General features: G+C 43.8%; 3 protein-coding genes across 3 annotated transcripts in view; 1 reads left to right on the top strand and 2 right to left on the bottom strand.

The window, feature by feature from the left end:
- Positions 1-14,290, top strand: part of LOC119401853 (ATP-dependent RNA helicase DDX55) — a 38,677-nt gene extending 24,387 nt beyond the window's left edge. Inside the window, exons 14-16 of the mRNA XM_037668850.2 lie at positions 3,229-3,316; positions 14,005-14,136; positions 14,195-14,290. Coding sequence (XP_037524778.1) covers positions 3,229-3,316; positions 14,005-14,136; positions 14,195-14,233 — 259 coding nt within the window. The 3' untranslated portion in view covers positions 14,234-14,290. The remainder of the gene's footprint in view (positions 1-3,228; positions 3,317-14,004; positions 14,137-14,194) is intronic.
- Positions 1-21,108, bottom strand: part of LOC119401864 (ubiquitin-related modifier 1 homolog) — a 38,804-nt gene that overhangs the window by 326 nt on the left and 17,370 nt on the right. The window lies entirely within an intron of this gene.
- On the bottom strand, positions 14,333-20,250 carry LOC119401843 (dnaJ homolog subfamily C member 10). The gene has a single exon (XM_037668839.2). It carries the CDS (start codon positions 19,896-19,898, stop codon positions 17,550-17,552), a length of 2,349 nt encoding a protein of 782 aa, XP_037524767.1. The 5' UTR covers positions 19,899-20,250; the 3' UTR covers positions 14,333-17,549.

Here is a 21,108-nt window from a genome sequence, read left to right as displayed (position 1 = left end):
AAAATCACCACACTTGCAGCGAGAAGGCACCTTGTAAGCGAGAAAACGCGCAAAAAAAGTTGCGGGTGGCGACACCACCATTAAATTCCCGCACCAATCACTGTGACATCATAGATTTTGACGGCATCCACTAGGGCCTACATAGTTTCTAATAAATCGGTAAAAATCAAGTAGATTGTCCTCTGCAGGGGACAGAGACTTAACATACGAAAATTATGTAAAATACGAAAAGTACACTTTGAAATCCGTGATGTCACGTGCAGAGATTTCGGTGCAAAATCTAAAAATGAAACTTTGGCCTTGATTTTCTCCTCAATTAATAAACCTATGATGGTGAAATTAATGTTATTAGGGTTCTCAGAGTACAGTTTATCCATCTAAACCGATTCATTGTTTCATTTTAGTGGCCCTTTAAAGAAAGTTCAATCTCCAAATTAGACAGTGTGACACGTTCGTCACAAACATTGCAGAAGTGCAGCGATCCTTCCAACTCTTGAGCCTAATAATTAGAGCTGTGGGAATAGCAAAATTTTGGGTGCGAAGTGAATTCGAATATTGAAGTGTGAGTGCGAATCGAATCGAATATTTTTCAAATATTTCATGACTATTTTTCTAATACTTCGAAGCGAAAGTGCAGAAAAAAAAAATTTGCAGTGACTTAGCTCGGCTATGCCAGGATATACGTAGCGTTAGGGAAGGTTCAGCTGATTATTCTGAGCTTTCCAGATTGTCTAGGATTAGCTTGATTGTCATGCTTACTGCTGCTCCAATGACACACACACGGTATACGTATTATGTGGCACATGCATATTTATTTTTGCTCAACGTCAGGTTGCTTCTTCATTCTTCGTACGCCAAACCGCTAATTGCCAGGCAACTACTTCGGGATCCGATGACATAAGCTTCTCGGCTCTTCTGCGCCGTTGAGCAGCATTTGCGCTCTCCTTCTCCGCGGCGTTACCCACCTGCAAACGCCAGTCAAGAGGCGCTTGCAAGCGGCACCAGCGCATTGTCAGACGGCGACTGCACAGTGAAGGTGAATAGCTGCGCGCGCCATGTCTACGACGTCACCCCTCTCGAATGCGCAGAGCAGCAGCGGCGAGTCGCGCGCGCCAGCGCCAGTCTGTCTGCCCGGCTACGACGCCACTCCTCCCGCTCTCTGCCACCAGCAGCGGCGAGCTGCGCGCGGCGGTGGCGGAGAGCGCGTGAGATGCCGGCTCCACACTGATCCTCACGCATGCGCAGCACGGCTGATGACGCTCCACGCTAAATCGGCTCCGGCTGGCAAGTGACAAAAATGTTGGAGAGGATTCCTAAGCATATTCTTATGAGATAGCAACATGAAAGTGTTCCTCTTCGCTCGGTTGATGAAGTGCTGGCGGGGTGGTGTTTCGTAGTCGTCTTATCAAGAATGAGGCAATGTAGAGGCCGAATTGTATTTATGTACATGATTTGGTGCAACCAAAGTGTTGCCGACAACACTTTACACATGATAGGCAAAACAGCATTAATTGAGCCCCCACCTCTGCCACATCTTTCATCGCCATGTTGGAACCAGCGTTTTCTTGAGTTAATACATTTGCAACGGTAGCGCAGCTTGAAAGGCAGCTTTGCCGCAATACGGGGGTGTGATGAGGTGAAGCATACTGAAAATCTAGGGACCACTTCCAATGGGACGTTGACTGTGCCTTGGCAAAGTTCGACCGTAACGGAGCTTGAAAGGCAGCTTTGCCGCAATACGAGAGTGTAATGAGGTGAAGCATATTGAAAATCTGAAGGGGTTACTTTCAATCAGATGTTGACTGTATTTGTCTTTGGGAAGTTCGAATAGTAAAATTCCAATGCGAATCGAATCGAATAGCAAACACTATTAGAAAAATATTCGAAATTTTGAATATTCGCACACCCCTACTAATAATGATACAACTCTCATTTCATGTTTACAACATTTGTGTTACTTATGTTGTACTTAAAAGGGTACTGACACAAAAATTTTGGCCTCACGTTTTTTTGCTGCAATGTGTTGCTGGGGGCCTGTTAGTCATAACACGGCACATCGTTTGCTGCAGCGCGCGACAGATAATTAATTACAGGCTCCTCATTACCGACCAGTGTCAGTTTCGGTTTCAAAAACGACAAGCCTCCGGGTGCAACTATCACCACCTAGCGGTTGCAGCGCTCGATCACGTCAGCACGCAGAAGTGTGACGCACTTCCGTGCTGTTCGCGTCGTCTCCTCGCATTCGCACGCTTGCCGCACGCGCTGCGCGATGTCGTCACCATCATCGTCCTCGTTGTCGTCCTCCTCATCGTCCTCGTTGTCGTCCTCCTCATCGTCGTCTGTTGGCGACGATTTCCTTGAGACACCAACAGCGCAGCGGCGAGCGCGTCAAAACAGAAATCGCGGCTACGACGTCATCATAACTTGTTGTACTGGCTGCAACGGTTACGTAGGGGAAGTAGGGGGGTCACCTCGGGTCACCTCCGAGGGTGTCAATGCACCAGGTGCGGCCTATAATGCTGGATCGCGCTCGCGAACTTCAAAATTAATATAAAATACCTTCCAAGCTTTATTCGCTGTCGATATTTTGCAGATGGTACACGCACGTACACGGAAATTGATCCAGCAGGCTATCTCGGCCGCGAAATTTTGTGTCAGTACCCCTTTAATACTAATTGCTAATATGTTAAGGTGGTAGTTCAAGCAAGTATCAAGTGAGGCTAAAGTGGTCACAGAAAACAAGATTTTTGTGGATAAGAAAATGATGTAAAAATTTGCGTCACCACTGTGAAAGTATATTAGCCGCTGCCATGATGTAACATATCAGATTTATAATTAAACGAAATTATAGCCAACCACTACAGAATATTTCGAAAATTGAGTTAATTTCAAATGAAAAAGAAAAAGCTAGTTATCTCATTTTGCTGGATTTTTCTACGCAAGATCTCAGAGGTGCTACTGCTTCACACTGTTCTACTGGGCTTGTTAACCTCATATTGGCACCCTCTCTGTGCAAGCCATTGACTCAAAGCACGTAGTAACGCCTGGCAGAGAGTGGTTTCAGAGGTAACGAGCATGGTTTTGGAGAGTATCTACACAAAAGTCTTGTTTGTCACGGATGACTTGACTTGCAGGAGAGTTGTGTCTTGACGCTGTTGTGCTGTAAAACTCTAAATGCACACACAAGTTTAGTGTCACTTAAATTTAGTATTTTCACTTTCTTTTTAGGGAAAAATCTAGAGAAAAACAGAGGCAAGCGAAACTGAAAAGTACAGAGGAATGTAGCACTGAAGATGTGAAGGTGAAGCCGAAAAAGGTAACAGTCACTTGCCCAGAGATTGTAATGAGGATTCATCACCTCTTTTTTGGCATTTCCCTGAATATCAGAAAAAGAAATTATTAACATCTTGAATCTTGCACTATTTACAATATATCCGTTCACTCTTTCCTACAGTTTTCTGGTTGAAAATGATCTCGAAATATCTAATCTTTTTGTTTGCCTAGTAAATTCAAAGTGGTTTGAAACGACCAGAAATATTCATAAAAGCCATTTTGTATTTAAGTATAATAGAAAAATATTTTTTCTCCTTGATCACTGGCAGCCATGTGTATGGAAAGTCGCTCTGTAAAAGTTCGAAAAGAACCCTGTCACGGGTGCTTTGATGCAATGCACTGCCAGCATGAAAACAAATACTTGTGAACTTGCTCAGGACAATCTGGTCGTCTAGTTGATCGTGCACGTCTGTGCATAACCAACTAGCCAGCGCTCACTTCGCGTGTCCACTCTATCCATCCGTGTCAAGAATTTTTTGTGCGCTGTGATCACATAGAAATCTTTGTGGCGCCAGTATTGCGGGGTGGGGCTGTTCACTACAGTTGAAACTCGAACGAAGTGATGATCACGCTCAAATTCTTTCGTTAAATTGGGGAGTTTGTAAATTCGGGAAACGGATGTTTTGGCTGTTTGAAATCTAAAATTGTACCGTAGCGACACCCAAAAGTGTCTTTTTGGTCTCATGCAGGTTACATTCTCACAGTGTTTAAAACTGCTCTAAGGACGAACTGTGTAATGATGCTTTCATTAGGACTAGCTCACTTGGCTTTGAACGTGTACTTGAAGGGTGCAAAAAGCTGGCCAAATGGAATTACCATTTCCGCTCTGCTGTACTGCACTTCCTGTATGTCTTTGTTAAAAAGCTTTAGCTGAAATGCAGAATGTTTGATGAATGATTCTGCTGGCTCTGTGTGCCTATGCACTGATATATTTGCATGCTGCACACTCCTCTAGGCAGTGCATTTGGCAATATTGGTGCTTTACCTGCATGGAAAACTTGAAAAACAGCTGTTCACTGCAAAATTCTCGAGTTTTCCACCTGTGAAATGCCATCGAATTAAGTACCCTGACATTGATGCCGCTGACCATTGGTAAAGATAATGATGACCTAGTAGAAAAGCTCAGACAGCACACGTAGCTTTCGGACCAGATAAAAAAAAGCATATGGTCATAAAAGTCATATACCAATGCACCAGGCTCTCACATATCGTACATTTATGCCTACTGCTGCTTTTTATGCGAGAGCATTACTCAGCTCATTGTGCAACCTCACTGTCATAGAAAACTGTAGCAGAGAAGCTTAACATGAATTATGTAATCTTGACTTAAAAGAAAAGAAAAAGTGGTCTAGGTGAGTATTCAGACATCTGCCCCACAGCCCCTGCTATCGCTCCGTAGTTGAGTGCATTAAACCACTGTGCATGTGGTTGTGCTCTGTTTGGCGGGCAATTCGCTATATGGCGCTCAACCACTGCCGCATTGCTGAATTTCAAGGCCATTTACGAAACCAAGAATACCCCATATACTTCAGCAAAAGGCAAAGAAAAAAACCTTTTCATTTTAGATAGGAAGGTCATTGTTTCCGGAATATGTTGCATTTCACATTAATTAGCCAAAGAATTCAGTAATTATGTGTTCAGCACTAGTATAGATGGGCACAATTTTAGAAAGCAGCAGCATTTGCACCTGAAAGGCAGACGCACAGAAGCCTGCACAAATGAATGTCCAGCTTATGACTGATGCCATCGGAGAACATCGTCGAGTACGTGAGGGGGACTATTTTCTTTAGTTGCGGTGGCAATTGGCTGCTGTACTTGAGTGATCTGGGCAGGGCCTCTCCTACCTTTTTAAGTTGTATCCGACTGTAGTAAGTTCTGGTCACTTGTGAAAGTTGTGTAATTAATGTCAGCCGATACTCGGGGCATGTCTGTTAATTTTGAATCCCAAGACTGAGATTGAGATGACTTTATACACATTATTAATCTAAAATGTGCAGCCAGGCAAACAAGCATTCCATGCATACTTTCTGACATATGTCGAAACAAGTGTTTTGACATATGTCTTTCACACTTCTGCAGAAGATATTTTGAAAACTGCGCTAGTCTTGCAATTGTTCGTAAAGGCAACATGTAACCTAAGAGAATATGTAAGCATTGTATCACCATTTTTTTGATGCATTTGTGCAGCAAAGCCTGTAGTAACATTTACATAAGTATTCAGTGCCTGACCATTTTATGAATCCTCAAACCTCGATATAACGAACACAGATATAACAAATTATCGTTTATACCGAAGTCATTGAATAATAGTTTTGTCATAGATACAGTGTTACAAAAAATGTTTGTAACGAACTTACGGATATAACGAAGTTATTTTCGTAGCAGATGTGACTTTGTTATAATGAGGTTTGAGTGTAATCAGTTTGCTAAAACAGTGGATAAAAAAGTTGCCAAACGTTTTGGTCGGACATTGCTGTTGAGACTAAGCACACATATGGAGCCCACATGCAATGCAAGATAACAGATGATATGGAATGGTATAGTACAAGTGATTTGGATTGCGCACAGAGTTGCTACTGCTGCAGAAAACTGCAGCAGGCACTGCTTTGCAGTGCAATCGATGACATGTGTTTGGTATCAATGTGCACACTGTACAACTGCAAATTCAAATTTAGATGCAAGGTTCTTCTGCACTAGAGTGTGAATCACTTAGTAGCAAACATTCATTGATCACTTCAGTGTCAAACCTCATTATATATCATGTCGTAGGCTTAGCACACGTTACAGCTGCTATGTTAGCACATGGGTGCATTAAGGATTTCTCCTCCAGCGATTTGTGAGAGCTAAATACTGTAGCCTCTGAAATGGCATATTGTGCTGGAGAGGCCATTAATAATTAAGAATAATCCAGCAAATCTACATATGATCCATGCTCAACATCAGTGCATTCACATCAGCACCACAACATGAAGTTCCTGGCACCCTTCTAACATGTTTCCAGGGATGTGTAACAGGGAAAAACAGCAGAAAATGATAAAAGGCAGACTTTATTTCCAAGCAGGCCTGTAGCCAGGCATTCTTATTTTTCTTGGGGGAGAGGGCTTTCTAAAGGGCAAAACTATTTGACTAACTAATCCTGGCAATTTTTTCCCCCTGGATGTCAAGATCCCTTCAGGGAGAACTAACTTTTACAAGTGTTGTACGAGGTGTAACGAGGTAGAGCACTGCAAGGGCCGTGATTCTCGGCCTGGGCTCGGCACTCGTTCAAGTTTACCCTCCCGGACCCGGCCCGGGGACTCAAAGTAAGGCCTGGGCCTGGCCCGAATCTGAGAAAAAAATTTCACCTACCCGTCCCGTCCCGACCGCAGATCGGGCCCGACAGGGGCCCGAGCCAATAATCTAGGTAATGTTGCCCGAACATGAAATTGACAGCGTCTACGCTTTGTTGGTGCATGCTTCGCTAACAATTATACTTCAACCTGTGGTAATTCCTTGTACAAAAGGGCCTCATGGCAGAAACAGTTGAGCGGACATATGGCGTACAATGAACGTTTGTTCGGCAGCAGTATACTGTACCTATTTTTTTTCTGCAAATACAACGGGAATCAAGAGCGTTTTGTAGCAGATATTGTAGCAAGGAAAGCAATTTGCGACATGAGTACAGTTTCGATAGGGAGCACGATAAGAACAGAGGGGGCAGAGAACAGAACCTTCTGTTCCCTTTCTGTTTTTATTGCGCTCCCTATTGAAATTTAAAGCATGCTCTGTCAAGAAAGTCAATCATGCACCCTTCTGAATATGTAGCCCGTCTTTATCCTAGTAGCACCTTGCCACAGCTAGCTAAATAGAGGGAAAAATCCAAATTTATTGCCTTTGTTGTAAATACACTAACCTAGATAAAAATTATAACGAACTGCGTGCACCATGCGTACTTTTCGAAATATGTATAAACAGCTGAAAGGAAGAAAATAAACGACTTGTCATAGCATTCTTTTCATATATCACACCACTGCTAGTATATACAATCTATATGTTTTATGTGGCATAGTTTACAGTTTATTTCTTCACATGTTATTGTGCAAAAAATCGAAATATGCAGAGATACGCCATGCACTGTTGCATCATGTATCTTGCTGCGCTAAATTCTTGCACTGCTCGCGCTAGCCTCAGAGGTGCACAACATCTGCCTTGCGAATTGTGAAGGCGTTGGCAGTCATTCTTAGACTTCCACCTCTCGAGCAAATTTCGGATGTCTTTGTGGACCTTTGCAGAATGAACATAGCTGTCTAGCTCATCCCTTCATTTCTCTCGTTCCCGAACGTTGTGCCACTCTTCAATATCATCTATAAAGCTCCTCTTTTAGGGCTTTTCCTTGCAGGTTTCAGCAGTGTATGTTATGCACGGTTTGTAGCGTGCTCTTTTTCTCTGTATTATAATGGTCTGTGCCTTCCTAACGATGTTGTACTGGTAGAAGGCGGCCATTGGACTACGCGGGTTGGACTGACAGGAAGTGGAGGAAGTGATTTCGATATATTTTCGGGGTTCGTTCCAGTTTGGTAATATAGGCGCAACTATGCTTCTCGACACTTACTCATTGGATGTATATGGTTCGAGGCAAGAGGACATCACCCGACATGGAATTTGTAATTGTCTTTATTCAAGCCAGATATTTCGTCAACCGAATATACTTTGCTGCACGCTTTGTTTAATGGACCTATGCTATTCCTGCACATGCTGTTGCGGCAGCATCATGTAGCTCTCGCGCCATATAGCGGAACAAGACGAAAGCTCAGATGTTAACAATGTAGGCGCATAAAGCAGGCAGTGGATGTCTATGTTGCGTCATATGACCACTGATTCTATGTAACGAGACTGCACGCAGACCTTTTATTTGAGTGGACGGCTGGAACTTCCAAGAGCGTTTCCCCGCTCTGGAGCTCTGTGATCGCCCTTGCGATGATAAGTTATAAGTATAAATTTATTATATTACATTTATTACTGTGATTACAACATAGCATTTTGGATATAAAATAATAACGAATACAAATAAAGCACAGAATGGCGAGATATTAACTATATAAGCGCCTGGTCTATTTACTTTTAGCTTGCCCGTTTCATATAAATCAAGTAGCCCCATATGTAAGAAGCAAAAGAAGTTCAGTCCTTGTTCCTCATCTGCAAATAGCTTGGCCCCAATAAAAAAAGCATTTTTTCGAGATAATATATGTGGAACATATACGTACGCACAACATATGTGGAACAATCTTGAAGGGACACTAAAGAGAAAAGCAAGTTTTATATTATCCCAATATTACTTTCACAATTCCAAAATCACCACGCTCGCCATTTGTTTGTTTAAAGATTGCATTTAGTGAGCATGTCGCCTGAGACGTTTCTGGGCTACACATGTTCTCTCGTAGAAGAAAATTTGTTAAAAGATTGCACTTAGTGAACATACCGCTAAGGAACGCTTTACGCCAGCAGCTGAGTAGAATGGGAAAACTCATTGCAGTTTTAGGTCCTGTATACGCATCGATTCTGTGTGTGTACACGATGTGCCACAAAAAATGTCGCTGCCTGCTGTACACCTGTCCGGTAATGCGGTGTTACGTAAACGGTAATACGCTCGTGGACAATGTGAAACTCCAAATTGCTATTTGTGCCATTGTGCATATGCTTCTTATTGAAGTTCCTGTAATTAGATTGCAAGCCGCTAACTGGTCGGCAAGCAAAGCAGCGGCTCAGATGACTTACAAAAGCGACAAGCAGAAACCGTGGACGGCGAAGTATATAAAGAGCTGTCATGTTAAGCAGTCAAAAGAACCCCACTAAATTGCTTCGGAACGAAACTAATATGCTCTAGGCAAGAAATACAAAACTTTTGAGATACTACTAACAAACATTTCATTCAAATGAAATAACGTTGGTCGCAGTTAAGAAATTTTTAAGCAAACATTTCTGTGCATAGGTGTTGGCTCCCGCATTATATAGATCTATAATAATAAATTTGCGAATGTATTGAAGTATCTTAGTTACAATTGGGAAGTGTCGTATCGGATACAATGTTTGCGGTAGTATCTTGTATCTGTATCTCAAATACTTCTTGCCTGAGTATCTTGTGTCGTATCGCGATACAATTTCAAAGTATCTTTGCCCAGCCCTGCCTAAACACCCAGAAGTACTTGACGTCACGGAAATGAGTAAACACAATTAGATGGGGCATCTGGCAAATTCTCCCTGGATAGGACAGTAATGGCTGTGAGCAGAGTCACTGTCTAGATATGATGTTTGAAACCACATTTTCTGCACCATCATTATCAGCCTGTTTATGTCCACTGCAGGACAAAGGCTCCTCCCAGCAATCTCCAATTAGTACCCTTGTCTTGCGCCAGCCAATTTCATGTTATGCCTGCAAACATCAGATTTCATTATAGCTCCTGTAATGAAATCAGACACAGAGAGAGCACCCGTTCCTGGGCCGGCTGTTCTATTCTGCTTCTTCTTCCTCGCTGTCCAACCTGAGCCCCGCAGCTGCCGTGCCGCTCTTCATTACACTCCTTATTTTCTGCCATCCTCAACTTTTTCTGCATATGATTAACAGTGATTCCACTCCTGCGCCAACTGCGCCAAAGTGCGCCAAATTGTATTTACTGCGCCATCCTGATAATATAGACGAAAATTGCGCCAAACTGCGCCAAAATCTCGGGTTTGGGGGTGTCTATCACCGGCAATCGCACCGCCGGCGCGTCAGAAAATGTGCAGCTTGATCTTGGGGCTGCCAAAGTCGCAACCATGGACCAAGAATTATTCCGCTGAATAAATAGCGCTCGCGCGTGCGTCGAGAGTGAGCCACGATGCCATGCACGGTGTCGATGCAGCTTCTGTTCTGCAAGTCGGCTCGACAGCAAAACGCGCTCTCTGCAGAGGCTCGTGACGTCTAGGCCTATCGGTAGCAAGAAAGTGCGACGGGGATTCATCGGCGGACGTCATCTGTTCCAGAAACGCTGCTGATAGCTCGTTTCAAGCGTCACACGGCACGCAAGGAAAGCAATGTTCAGCAATAACTACATGCGTGCCGCTGAAATGTCTCGCTTTTGTTTCTGGACATCGCGGAATGAAATCTGGGATCGCTAGCAGTAGATATATGGAACAATATCGAATCTTCCTTGCTTCGCGTTTATGGAAGAGCACGCGAACGGTGGGAACGCGTTGACACTTTTCCTCAGATACACTTTATCCATGGATATTCATCCAGAAGAGGCTTTCGTAATTCCTTGCACCAGCACATCCGAGTTTGTAATCATTCTGCGTAAATATCCCCTAAAAGGCCCTGCCCTTTCGAGCTCACGTGCTAGGGTTCCAATTCTAATTTTTGCTTGCTTGTTTAAAAATGTAATCTCATTAATAAAAGCATATCTCCTGGTCGGAGCAGCCGCAAATGCGCAGCTGTCAGTAGCGGGCCCGTCGCTGATGGCCCACAGTGAAGCGGCTACGCCATGTTGCACGTCCGCCCCTCGCTTTCAAGGGTCAATAGCTGACGTTTAAAAAAAACTCAGTTTCGCTTAAGGGCGAAGCAATGAATGCGATACCAACAAATTGTATTGTTAAACGAAGTAAGGCTAGCAGCTAACTCGTGGATCCGATCTCGCGTACTCAACAAAGCGCTGGTTTAAAGGGGTCATGAAGCACCAATTGGGCTTGTTGAAAAAACACAACCTGCGGAAAGCTGACACGGCTATGAACTGCTCTGCAAAATATTACAGTCGTGCGCGCCGCGTAAAGGCCACAAGCGGAGTGCGAAGTTGCCGTTTCCTCAGGTGCCCTCTTTTCAAACAGAGGCCGGTTCTCACTCTCGTCGGTGGGCGGGGCGTCTGCACGTTAACGTCGCGGAGACATAGCATGCTTGTTGGCCGATAGCCGGATGAGGTGCGCTTCTTGCCACGGGGTGCCGCCACTTGCCCGCGCCGCACTCGTCAGTCTGCTAACTTTACACGGTAGCCGCACTCGCGCATGCGAATCACAGCGGGAGAGCGATCGCGTTTCATGACGCGCGCTGACGTAACTTCTTACCCCCGTGCCATATCCCTCCCTGTCTAGCTTCCAGTGCGCTCGTCGGCACGAGAAAAGAGAGAAAGCGCTGAGAGCTTGCGCCAAACCCCCGTAACTCCGCTTATTCTTGACGGATTCGAGAAATTTTTGCGGCAATCGGTTCGGGAGGCAGTAAACTCCGATACTACGGTCATTAGATCATTACTTGTAAAAGTGGTTCATGACCCTTTTAAGGGAATATGGCCGCCCCAGGAACCGAAGCGTTTTCGTGCTCTGAGTTCTCTAAACGCGAAGTAAGCGTTGAGAGCACAGCAAGTTTACGAACCATCTCTTGATCCCTCGAGATAGCGCGCGCGCAAGTGACTGCGCCCGCCGAATGATGCGGTCCCCTCCCCCCCTCCTCTGCTCCCCTGGCGTCCCTTCGTGCTCCTTACGAAAGACGGGCGGAGCGTTTCCTCGCTGTTTGGTGAGCAATCGACAGCAGGCCCGCGTGCGGGAAGATGTTATCTCATGCGCTCTCCGTGCGACGGAGACAGACGGCCGCTTCAGCCGCGTTCGTCGCCAGTGCTCGCGAGCTTTTACCCGTGGCTAGAATGCGCGTGGTGATGTTATTAATTTGGACTTTATACGGAAACTTACGGCGATGGCAACGGCAAAAATCCGCCGAGTGTGTCCATATAATCGCTATCGCAATAAAAATTAAAAAAAAAATTGAGGAGCCATTTCACTCTGTGAAGTGGATGATAAGCGAAGCTGTTTCGCGCATGGCACAGAGGTGACATGGTGGAGGGCAGTTTGGTATGTAAGGCCACGTTGTTAACGGCCAGGCTGTTAACGCTCAATACGCAATATTAATGCGAAAGCCTTAGATGCTTTATCAAACACGAAAATTAACCGTCGCCGGCGTCAATCGATTGACGCTACAAATAATCAGGTGATGGCGTCATCATCACGTCATAGATTGTCAAAACTTGTGACGTCATCATGGCGTCATATATGGTGATGTCACGTGATGACGTCATCACATGACATTGTCGCTTTACACTGCTTCCGTGATCGGTGCGTCGATCATGGAGCTAGCGCAAAACCAGGTGAGGTGCAGAAAGCTTGCAGAGAGGGAGGGGGAGGATCTACCCATCAATCGAGAAGAAAAAGAACCTGGCTTTGGCGCTGGAGTTTTCTTAGGGGAATGCATTAGGGACAGTGTGGCTCTTTGGCATTGAGGCACTGCTGTAAATCACGGTGTTTGTCTACCACGTCTGCTGATAACCACATAGATTTACTTAGAGTGTGATTTCATAAAATGTAATTTTATTTGTTAGTGTAGAAAATAATCACCGAAGAGGTTAATCCAAAACACTCAACTGCATGAGCGCTTATTTTTCCATGAGCGAGTGAAGTATGGAGTTCTCCTGAGATGATTTTTTCCATGAGATTTGCAATGAATCGAAATATTTCTAGCGTTCATAAGAGCCCCATAATAATATTCAGGGGCTTGAATGTTAATGCAATATGCTTCTGTATTGCACTCCAGGATGTAAAATTTGCTGCTCCAGAGTGCTCCCAGGTGCAAAATTATCTGCTCCAAAGTGCTCCAAGATGAAAATTTTTGCTGCTCCAAAGTGCTCCAAAACGGAAATTTTGCTGCTCCAAAAATGGCTCCAAATCAGAAGTCCTCGGTAGCATCACTGGATTAATAAAATTAAACATATTTTGCTGGGTTTGGGCGTATAGTAATTGCAAACCAAGATGATCTGCAAACCACAGGGTACCAAGGTATATGTAAATTCTTACACCTTCATAGGAACCGGGAAATTGCATAGCATGATAAGGTTTGAAAAATTGTGGTGCAAGGTTTAAAAAATGAAGTATTCAATATTACTACAGAATGTATTGTGTCACAGTGATAATATCGTGTGTTTGATTAAGACTTCTTAAAGTGAAGTTTGACCTTCGTTTTCTCTGCTCATAAGCCGTATTTTCCTCCTTAAAAGATGTGCTGATCAGGATGTAAAAGACTTCTGTACCTGCCTAGTGTGATCTAGCATCTCTTTCCAGTCTTATGTGATGCTGGTATTAGTTAAGTGACAAGCTGCATTTCTTCCCCTGGAAATGGGTGTCTTGTGAATTTTTTTTTTGGTAGCGTTCAAGCAAATCGGTGTGCTTAAATTTATGTGCAGGTGAAATAATCAATGCAAAGCATCCATGCTGCTGTATATGGCTATGTATGAAGTGTCTGAAAATCAGTCTGGCAATGTTTTATAGGTACTACACAATTCTCTCTTGCATATGGGTGGTGAAAGTCTGCTTAGATATGCTTTACTGTGGTGCAAAATACATTTCGTGAAAGGGGGGATAGAAAAGAGAAGAAAGTGAAGTTGGCGCTTCACTTTTTCTCTTTTCTATCCCCCTTTTCACGAACTGTATTTTGTGCCACACTCAAGCATATCTAAGCAATCTAAGCACCAACTCGCCCAAAAAGAAGAACTTGTGGTGAAAGTCATGACACCTGCAAGCTATGCGAGACACACTAACTAGCTGTTGTCATTGTGTTGAGATTTTACTTTTGTGGAAGAGGTAATGCCATGGACAAGCCAAACATGTACTTTTGTCGTTGTTTAGGGCTCATTTGTAAAAACCAGACAAAAGCAGAGACAAGGCAAGAAGCGAAAGACAAAAGAAGACTATGAGAATGAAGAGTGGGATGACTTGGCTTCAGATGCGAGGTTGTTAAAGAAGCTGAAACGGAATAAGGTAAGGCAGAATGGTACTCTTGAATGATTGTTTCTAATGCTTATTCATTGTTTTTCAGATCTCAAAAGAAGAGTTTGATGAAGCATTTTTAATCTAGGCAAAGTGCTGCTTGGGCCACTTCACATTGTGTGTGTTGCAACAGGTCATGGAAAATCAGTGCTATCACATTGTTTTATGTGTAAAATAAATACAAAAATGACAACGACAAAAATTTATTTCCATATACGGTTCATAGTCTTGAGCCCTAGTCCACATGCCGGCAGTTACAAATGCAAAAGAATGTGTAAACAGGATACACAAAAAAAAGAAGATTAGTGTAAAATTCTTACGAGCATCAGTGTAAACCTGCAGAGAAACAGCAAGCTCTGCAATCATGTAAAGTAATGCATACAAAATGTGTAAAATAATTACATCCGCACGAAATGTTTACATATAAAGCTGTGACTGTAAGCAACATAAACGAATGACAACAGTGGTCGCTATAGTCTGTGACAAGTCAAGAATGTTGGAGAGGCTCCTCCCAAAAAGGCATGACGTGCCTGCCATTGATCCCTTTGTGCTCCAAGAAACAATTCCCTTGGTCTCACACCTTATATACAAACAACCAAAATCTCAAAGTGTAGGGATAAAGAAAATAGTTAACCACACAAGCAGGTCACTTAAAAAAGAATAGAAGCATTTTCCTGACCTCATGCAAAAAGTACCCCTATGCCAACAATTTCCCCCCATTGACGTATATTTGCCAATGTATGTTACTCTCAAGAAGGCTGAGCTAAATAATATTTTGTAGTAACTGCACAAGTGCAATGTCATGCTGTACCACAAATTTTGTCACAGTTCCTCTTTTGTGAACTCTTCTGGTCAATTACTATTAAGTGTGAAAATAACCATTCCTAAATAAATGCATCCCAAACTTGCAAGATTCTATTAAAAATATACATATGACAACATATAGACACTAGCGTGCCTTCTTCTGAACATGTGGGGTTTGGATTGCTGCCCGTGCTTAGAATGGTCCAATGCAAGAACACAACCAATAAAATACAAAAGACTGGGCAGCTTGTAGAATAAACTTAAGCACATATAAGCATCTTTTCTTTCTTTTTTTTTCTTGTGAGTGAAATGGCATGTTAGTGCACCTCATAAAAGGGGCCCTGAACCACTTGACCACGTAATGATTGGTCGACATTAGTATCCAAGGTTATTGCCTCAAGAATTGACCGCCGTAAAAAATTTCTGAATCCTCAAGTACGAGCAGAGTTACAAGGATTTGTCGTACACTTTGAGTGCGTCCTCTCTTTTTCCGTTCCAATAAGCGAGCTGGAAGCGACACAGGGAGGGATGACAAGGGGGAAAGAAGCTATGTCATGTGCGCACCGTGACCTTGAGCACACGTCATGAAACGCGATCACTCTCAACATTATTCCAGTGCACACCCGTGTTGCTACTGTGTATTTATAGCACACTACAGAGCACGGCATCCAGCACATCGTGGCACCACATGGCAAGAAGCGCACCTCATCCAAATGCCGCTCTTGGTTTTTGTAAGCTATCGGCCAATAGCAGCAACCTGTTGTATGGCGAAAAGTCTGTTGTATGACGGTCCTCCGAAGAGTGTACAGGCCTCTGTATGAAGAGAGGGCGCTTGAGAAAGTGACAACTTTGCACTCAACTTGTGAACTCTCCTCTCCACGCATGACTGCAAGGTTCGGCTGGGCTGTTCACAGCACCATCTGCTTTCCGCTGTCTGCATTTTTTTCCCACCAAGCTCAAGGGGTGGTTCAGGACCCCTTTAAAACTGAACTAACAACGAGAAATGTATCTATAAAGTCATTGGAAAGCAAGCTGCTGCGGGTAGCACCGTGTAAAGTATGGTCTTCCACAAAAGTTTGAGATTTAGGATTTACATAAAAGCTATATTATTGCAAAGCTTCAGCACATAGCCTTAAATGAAGTTTCAATTTGTAGTAGTCTCTAAGCTACACACTGATACATAATAAATGGCATGCCAAACCTTCACAGAGCACAAATGAACATTTCTCATGAAACCAGTGTCCCACATAACTTTCGTGACTGACTCTACATTTGTATAGGTTTTGCATAATGTGAGTAAAAAAGAGGACAAAAGACACACAAGGACTCGCAGTGCTTTCTTTGTCCTGTCTTTTACTTTCACTATGCAAAACTTATCCAAGATGCGTTAGCAACAAGGCCACACTTGCCCATTATGCCCAGCTCGTCTACTGATCATAGCCATTTGAGCAGAGAAACTTTTAACGTAACAAGCGGGATAACATATGAACATGTTTGGTCACTGTTTCTTCACAAAGTATGCATACAAGTGTTTGAAACCCTGAAACAGCTCAACATGGCTAGGCATTTTCTAATACTGCTATAGTAAGGCAAAAAAAAAAAGCTGAGCTTCTTATTAGAGCTCCATTAAAAAGGCTTGTCAATAGGCCATAAGCAGACTAATGTTGGCAGCTCTGAACATGCCTAAAGTTCGCTATAAAAGCAGAAAATCCCGATGTTCAATCAGAATGTTTCTAGAATCCAAATTATATAGAACGTGCTTCTGAATTTCCCATCTAATAGTGAGTTATAACATGTATGTTTCTCCCATCATTCTTGGTTCTTACTCAAACATTTTATCATTAAAAGGAAGCAAGACCTATTTTAGATGCTTTGGATAACACTCTTTTGAGGCAGTGGAACAATAACTTGTGCAGCTTGTGATTAGTACATATAATAGAACAATTAAATATAATTTCATTATACGTCTCATCTTTTTTTTAACAAAACAAAATTAACCACTTGCTCAAAACATGCTCAATTGTGAGCTCCAGATATCAGAATGGGAAAGCTCTCCTTTTCCAATGGTCATAGAACACAGAATGTCAAAATATTTGTCTAACATTGTGGTGGCAGTGCCTTCAGTAAAATTGCAGTGTGTAGCTATCCATGAGCACTGAAAATGGAGCCACACAAGGTTGGCAGAGGGTCAAAATTACATGCAGTTCAAAGTTCGCGACTTTTCCCTTAGCACCACTGCACGAAACTGTTAAAACCGATTTGTGTTTGCGAAAATGTGCACATCTGACTGAAAAGTTAGGCATTGCATTTTTTTATCCAGTCGCTTGTGCAGCAATAAAGCTCGGCACTGTTCTTTTGGCATTTAGGCAGGAAGATGAAATATCACTGCTTTGCCTTTCCTTGCACAGTCTGCTTTAAAAATGACTAGGCAAAATCCTTCAAACATGATCAATGAGTAAAAACATTTGGAACACATGCCGCTGCTTTGGTGTGCAGCAAAGGGCAAAACTTGTAGAGAAAGTTTTTTCGCAGCAGTGAAATTATATACACGAACAAAGTATATATACCCCCCTTTCAGTTGCTAAACAATAGGCTTGATTTTACAGCTCATCATCAATTCTTTTAGACCTAGATTTTTCTTTGAGAAATAACTCTAATGTGTTCACCAAGTCGGCTTCTCTATGATCATGAATTATGTTACCAACTGCAGACTGAATCTTAGTAGTCTTACCAACAAAGAACATAACTGTAGGATAACGGTGTACTTGTGCTGCATCACAAGCATGCCAGTGCTCCTCACAGTTTACAGCACCAAATTTTACTCTGCCTTCAAACTTTTTTGCAACTGATTCAAACACAGGCCTGAATGACACACAGTGGCCACACCATGGAGCATAGAAGTCTACAAGCCACGGTGTAGTGTCACCGAGAACATCCTTATAGAAAGCATGATGATCAAGTTCTTCAACACTGCTAGGAAGGAAATGCGTTGCCCAGTCCCTGAAAGATGCTGCATCCCTTGACCAGCCATTGAATGTTGAGTAATGGCGACTGCTGAAACGTCCACGAGGATAGATACGAAGATGGGGATAGGAGCGCACACCATGTTCAGCACAGAACTGTCTGTGGGCGTCACAGTCAAGTTGGCCAACATTTATGTTTGCCTCATCAGCGACTATCTTGGCAAATTTGTTCCACTCAGGTGACAATTTCTTACAGTGTCCACACCAAGGAGCAAAAAAATCTATAGCCCAAACATCATCTTCACTTTTGCTTTCTACCAGCTCTTTAAATGTTTCAGGGCTGAGTGTTATCACTTTTGGGTCAAGCGATATTTCAATGAACTCCTTGATCTCTGCAGCAGTTCTGTAGCCACTCAGAGATGTTGTTGAACTGTTATGAAATAAAACAAGGCTTGGATAAGAACTGATCCCATTGCTTTGGCAGAGTGAAGCATCTGAAGTGCAATCAACAACGCCAAACATCACATCTTCAAAAGAACGCGATACCTTTCGCAGTTCAGGAAGTGTTCGGATGCATGGTGGACACCAAGGTGCAAAAAAATCGACTAACCATGTAGTTCTGCCCTGCAATACCTTTCTATCAAAGGTTGCAGTTGTTAAAGCCTGCAAACGACTCGCTGCACTTTCCTTTGCAAATGAAGCTAAATCTCGTGCATTAACACGACCATGATATACTTCGTATTCGCCACTCGATCTCAGGAGAATGAAGACAGGGGATTTCGTGACTGAAAACTGCACACAAACATCTACCTCTTGGCTGCAGTCAACAGAGCCCAGACGCACAGACTGAATGTAACCTCTTATATGTTTTAACTCTAGCTCTGCAGCTGTGTCAGGCTGTTTGCTCTTAGAGAAATGCAGAAGCCATGGTTCAGACTCATCACTGCCATCTAGCTGCTGAATCAGGCCATTAAAGACCTCTGATGTTATTGGCTCAAAACTAGGAAGCTCTTTCAGAACAGCTTTCCGCAATTCAGAGGCATCACTTCCCTCTAACTCTCGTGGTTTTTTAAGCTCACTAGTTGCTGCTTCAAAAAAGTACACTCCATCACTAATTCCTAACTTCTTACACAGTGCTGCCTCTTTACTGCAATCAAGACGAGAGACATAAGCAAGGCCATTAAGTGCTACGGCCAACTTCTTGAGCTCTTCTTTTGCTAAGCACATGTCAGTGCTAGTACAGGACGCAACTACTACTGATCTAAGCAGTGAGCTGGCTTCTGCCTGTAGGAGGCCAGTTTCCGATATATCAATGTCAAGGTCCGGAAGCCGACGCAACACAAAATCATTCATATCGTCGAAGTCTCTAGAACCGCTGTACTTTTCCCTCTCTGGATAGAAGATCAATGAGGGAAAAGCGTGTATGCCTTCCTGTCTGCACAACTGCCAATCTTCTTCGCAATTTACTGCGCCAATTCTAATAACTCCTTCGAAACTTCTGGCCAGCTGACGCCAGGCGGGAGCAAGGTGGTGGCAATGCGAACATTGTGGAGAATAGTAGTTAACAAACCAGACGTCCTCTGATTCAACAACTGAGCTCTGAAAGTCGTTTCTACTCAGTGTCACCACTTCGGGGTCATCGTCGTAAATGCCGAACTTCTCGTAATAGTAGTTCCAGCTGTGATACTGGCGTCCCCATCCGCTTTGGTCACCGTCCAATCCTTCTTCTCCGTAAGTGTCGTAACGCTTTCGAACGTCGGGGTCCTTTAACACTTCATACGCCTTGTTGATCTTCACAAATTTATCGTGCGCTTCTGAATCACCCTGGTTCTTATCGGGATGAAACTTCAGAGCTAGCTTCTTGAATGCTCGCCTTATGTCACGGCTGTCTGCGTCCCGTTCGATGCCCAAGAGTTTGTAATAATCGTCGCACAGTGTACTACACGGCCATAGCACGACAATAAAGATCACTGTCGCAGCTTTCATTGCGCTACGCTGGTTGATGTCACTGTTCGCCGTGTCACCGTTCCCACGACACACAAAAGAAGGCACCTAACGTCGGAGCAAAACCGGCGCTCGGTAGCTTGTCTAGACCAAGTCTAGACAATGCGTGACAGCAAGAGTCTCACCGTAGCCGGCTTAACGTCATATCCAGTTTAAACTGTTCGGCACAAAATAACTGATGTCAACGCTGACACACTTTCGTAATTTAGGAGAGCAAATGAAAGCTTAGCTTGCGCACGATGCCCACGCGACTGCCACGATTCAACGCGACGCCAAGGACGCGACACGAAAACGATTTGGATTGGCGTGGCCGGCCACGCCAGTTGCACAAGCATAGAGTAATATAAAAAAGGTTGCACAAGTTCCACACCAGAGAAGCCCGAGATAGAGTGTACTAGACTCTAGCCCGAGAGAAGCCACACGGCCAGGCGCGGCTTGGCTTGGCGTAGTCCTTATTTAGCCGAAAATAATGTCGCCATCTGTTTTGCATCTGTCCGATCTGTCTGCGAGCTTTTGTAATACTATTACATAAGTTGTTCGCGGTGCCTTGACTGCGTGCGGCAGACTGAAAGTATCTTGCGACGCCCGTTGAATTTGTCGTCTGCTACAGTGCTGCTGCTACGCTTTTCGCTCTCGTTATCTTCAGGATGCTGGGGCCGTGGCTGGGGCCATAGAGTTTCCTACAATACTTACTAGAGGGAACTCTGGCGCTAGTGTCTATGGGAGCCGCAACGCATGACGCTTTGGGTAGTTAGAGTGTACTAGAACTTTTGAGTGGCGCGACCGAAACGCTCTCCCCTTGCTTTCCCATCCCCAACTTGCGGCGAAAGTAGCGGCGGCGCTGCCATCGCCCAATCTTCCCACTTGGTTTGCTCGGCGGCATGGCCGGCATCTCTCTTTTGGTCGCTAAATGTAAAAAAAAAACAACGTTTAAACATTGTTACGCGCCAGGTTGCACAAATGGACATCCGCGTGTGCAACAAAGTCTCAAGTTATCCCTTTTTAAGGCCCCGAATGACGAAGAACAACGACTCCTTTGGGAGCGGAACCTCCATCGCCTTGACAAACCGCTTGACGCCGATTGTGCTGTGTGCGAATTACATTTCGAACCGCATTTCATTGTGAGAGACTACGTGCATATTATCAATTTTGCTGAAGCTACTTACATGCAGAGATTGCCTATGCATACCTT

Source organism: Rhipicephalus sanguineus, chromosome 1, assembly GCF_013339695.2.
Source record: "Rhipicephalus sanguineus isolate Rsan-2018 chromosome 1, BIME_Rsan_1.4, whole genome shotgun sequence".
Taxonomy (NCBI): domain Eukaryota; kingdom Metazoa; phylum Arthropoda; class Arachnida; order Ixodida; family Ixodidae; genus Rhipicephalus; species Rhipicephalus sanguineus.
The sequence above is the reverse complement of the archived record's forward strand: the minus strand, read 5'-3'. Positions and strand labels throughout refer to the sequence as shown.

Excerpts from the sequence above, each read along its gene's own strand:
- LOC119401843 (XM_037668839.2), bottom strand. The coding sequence starts at position 19,898 with ATGAAAGCTGCGACAGTGATCTTTATTGTCGTGCTATGGCCGTGTAGT.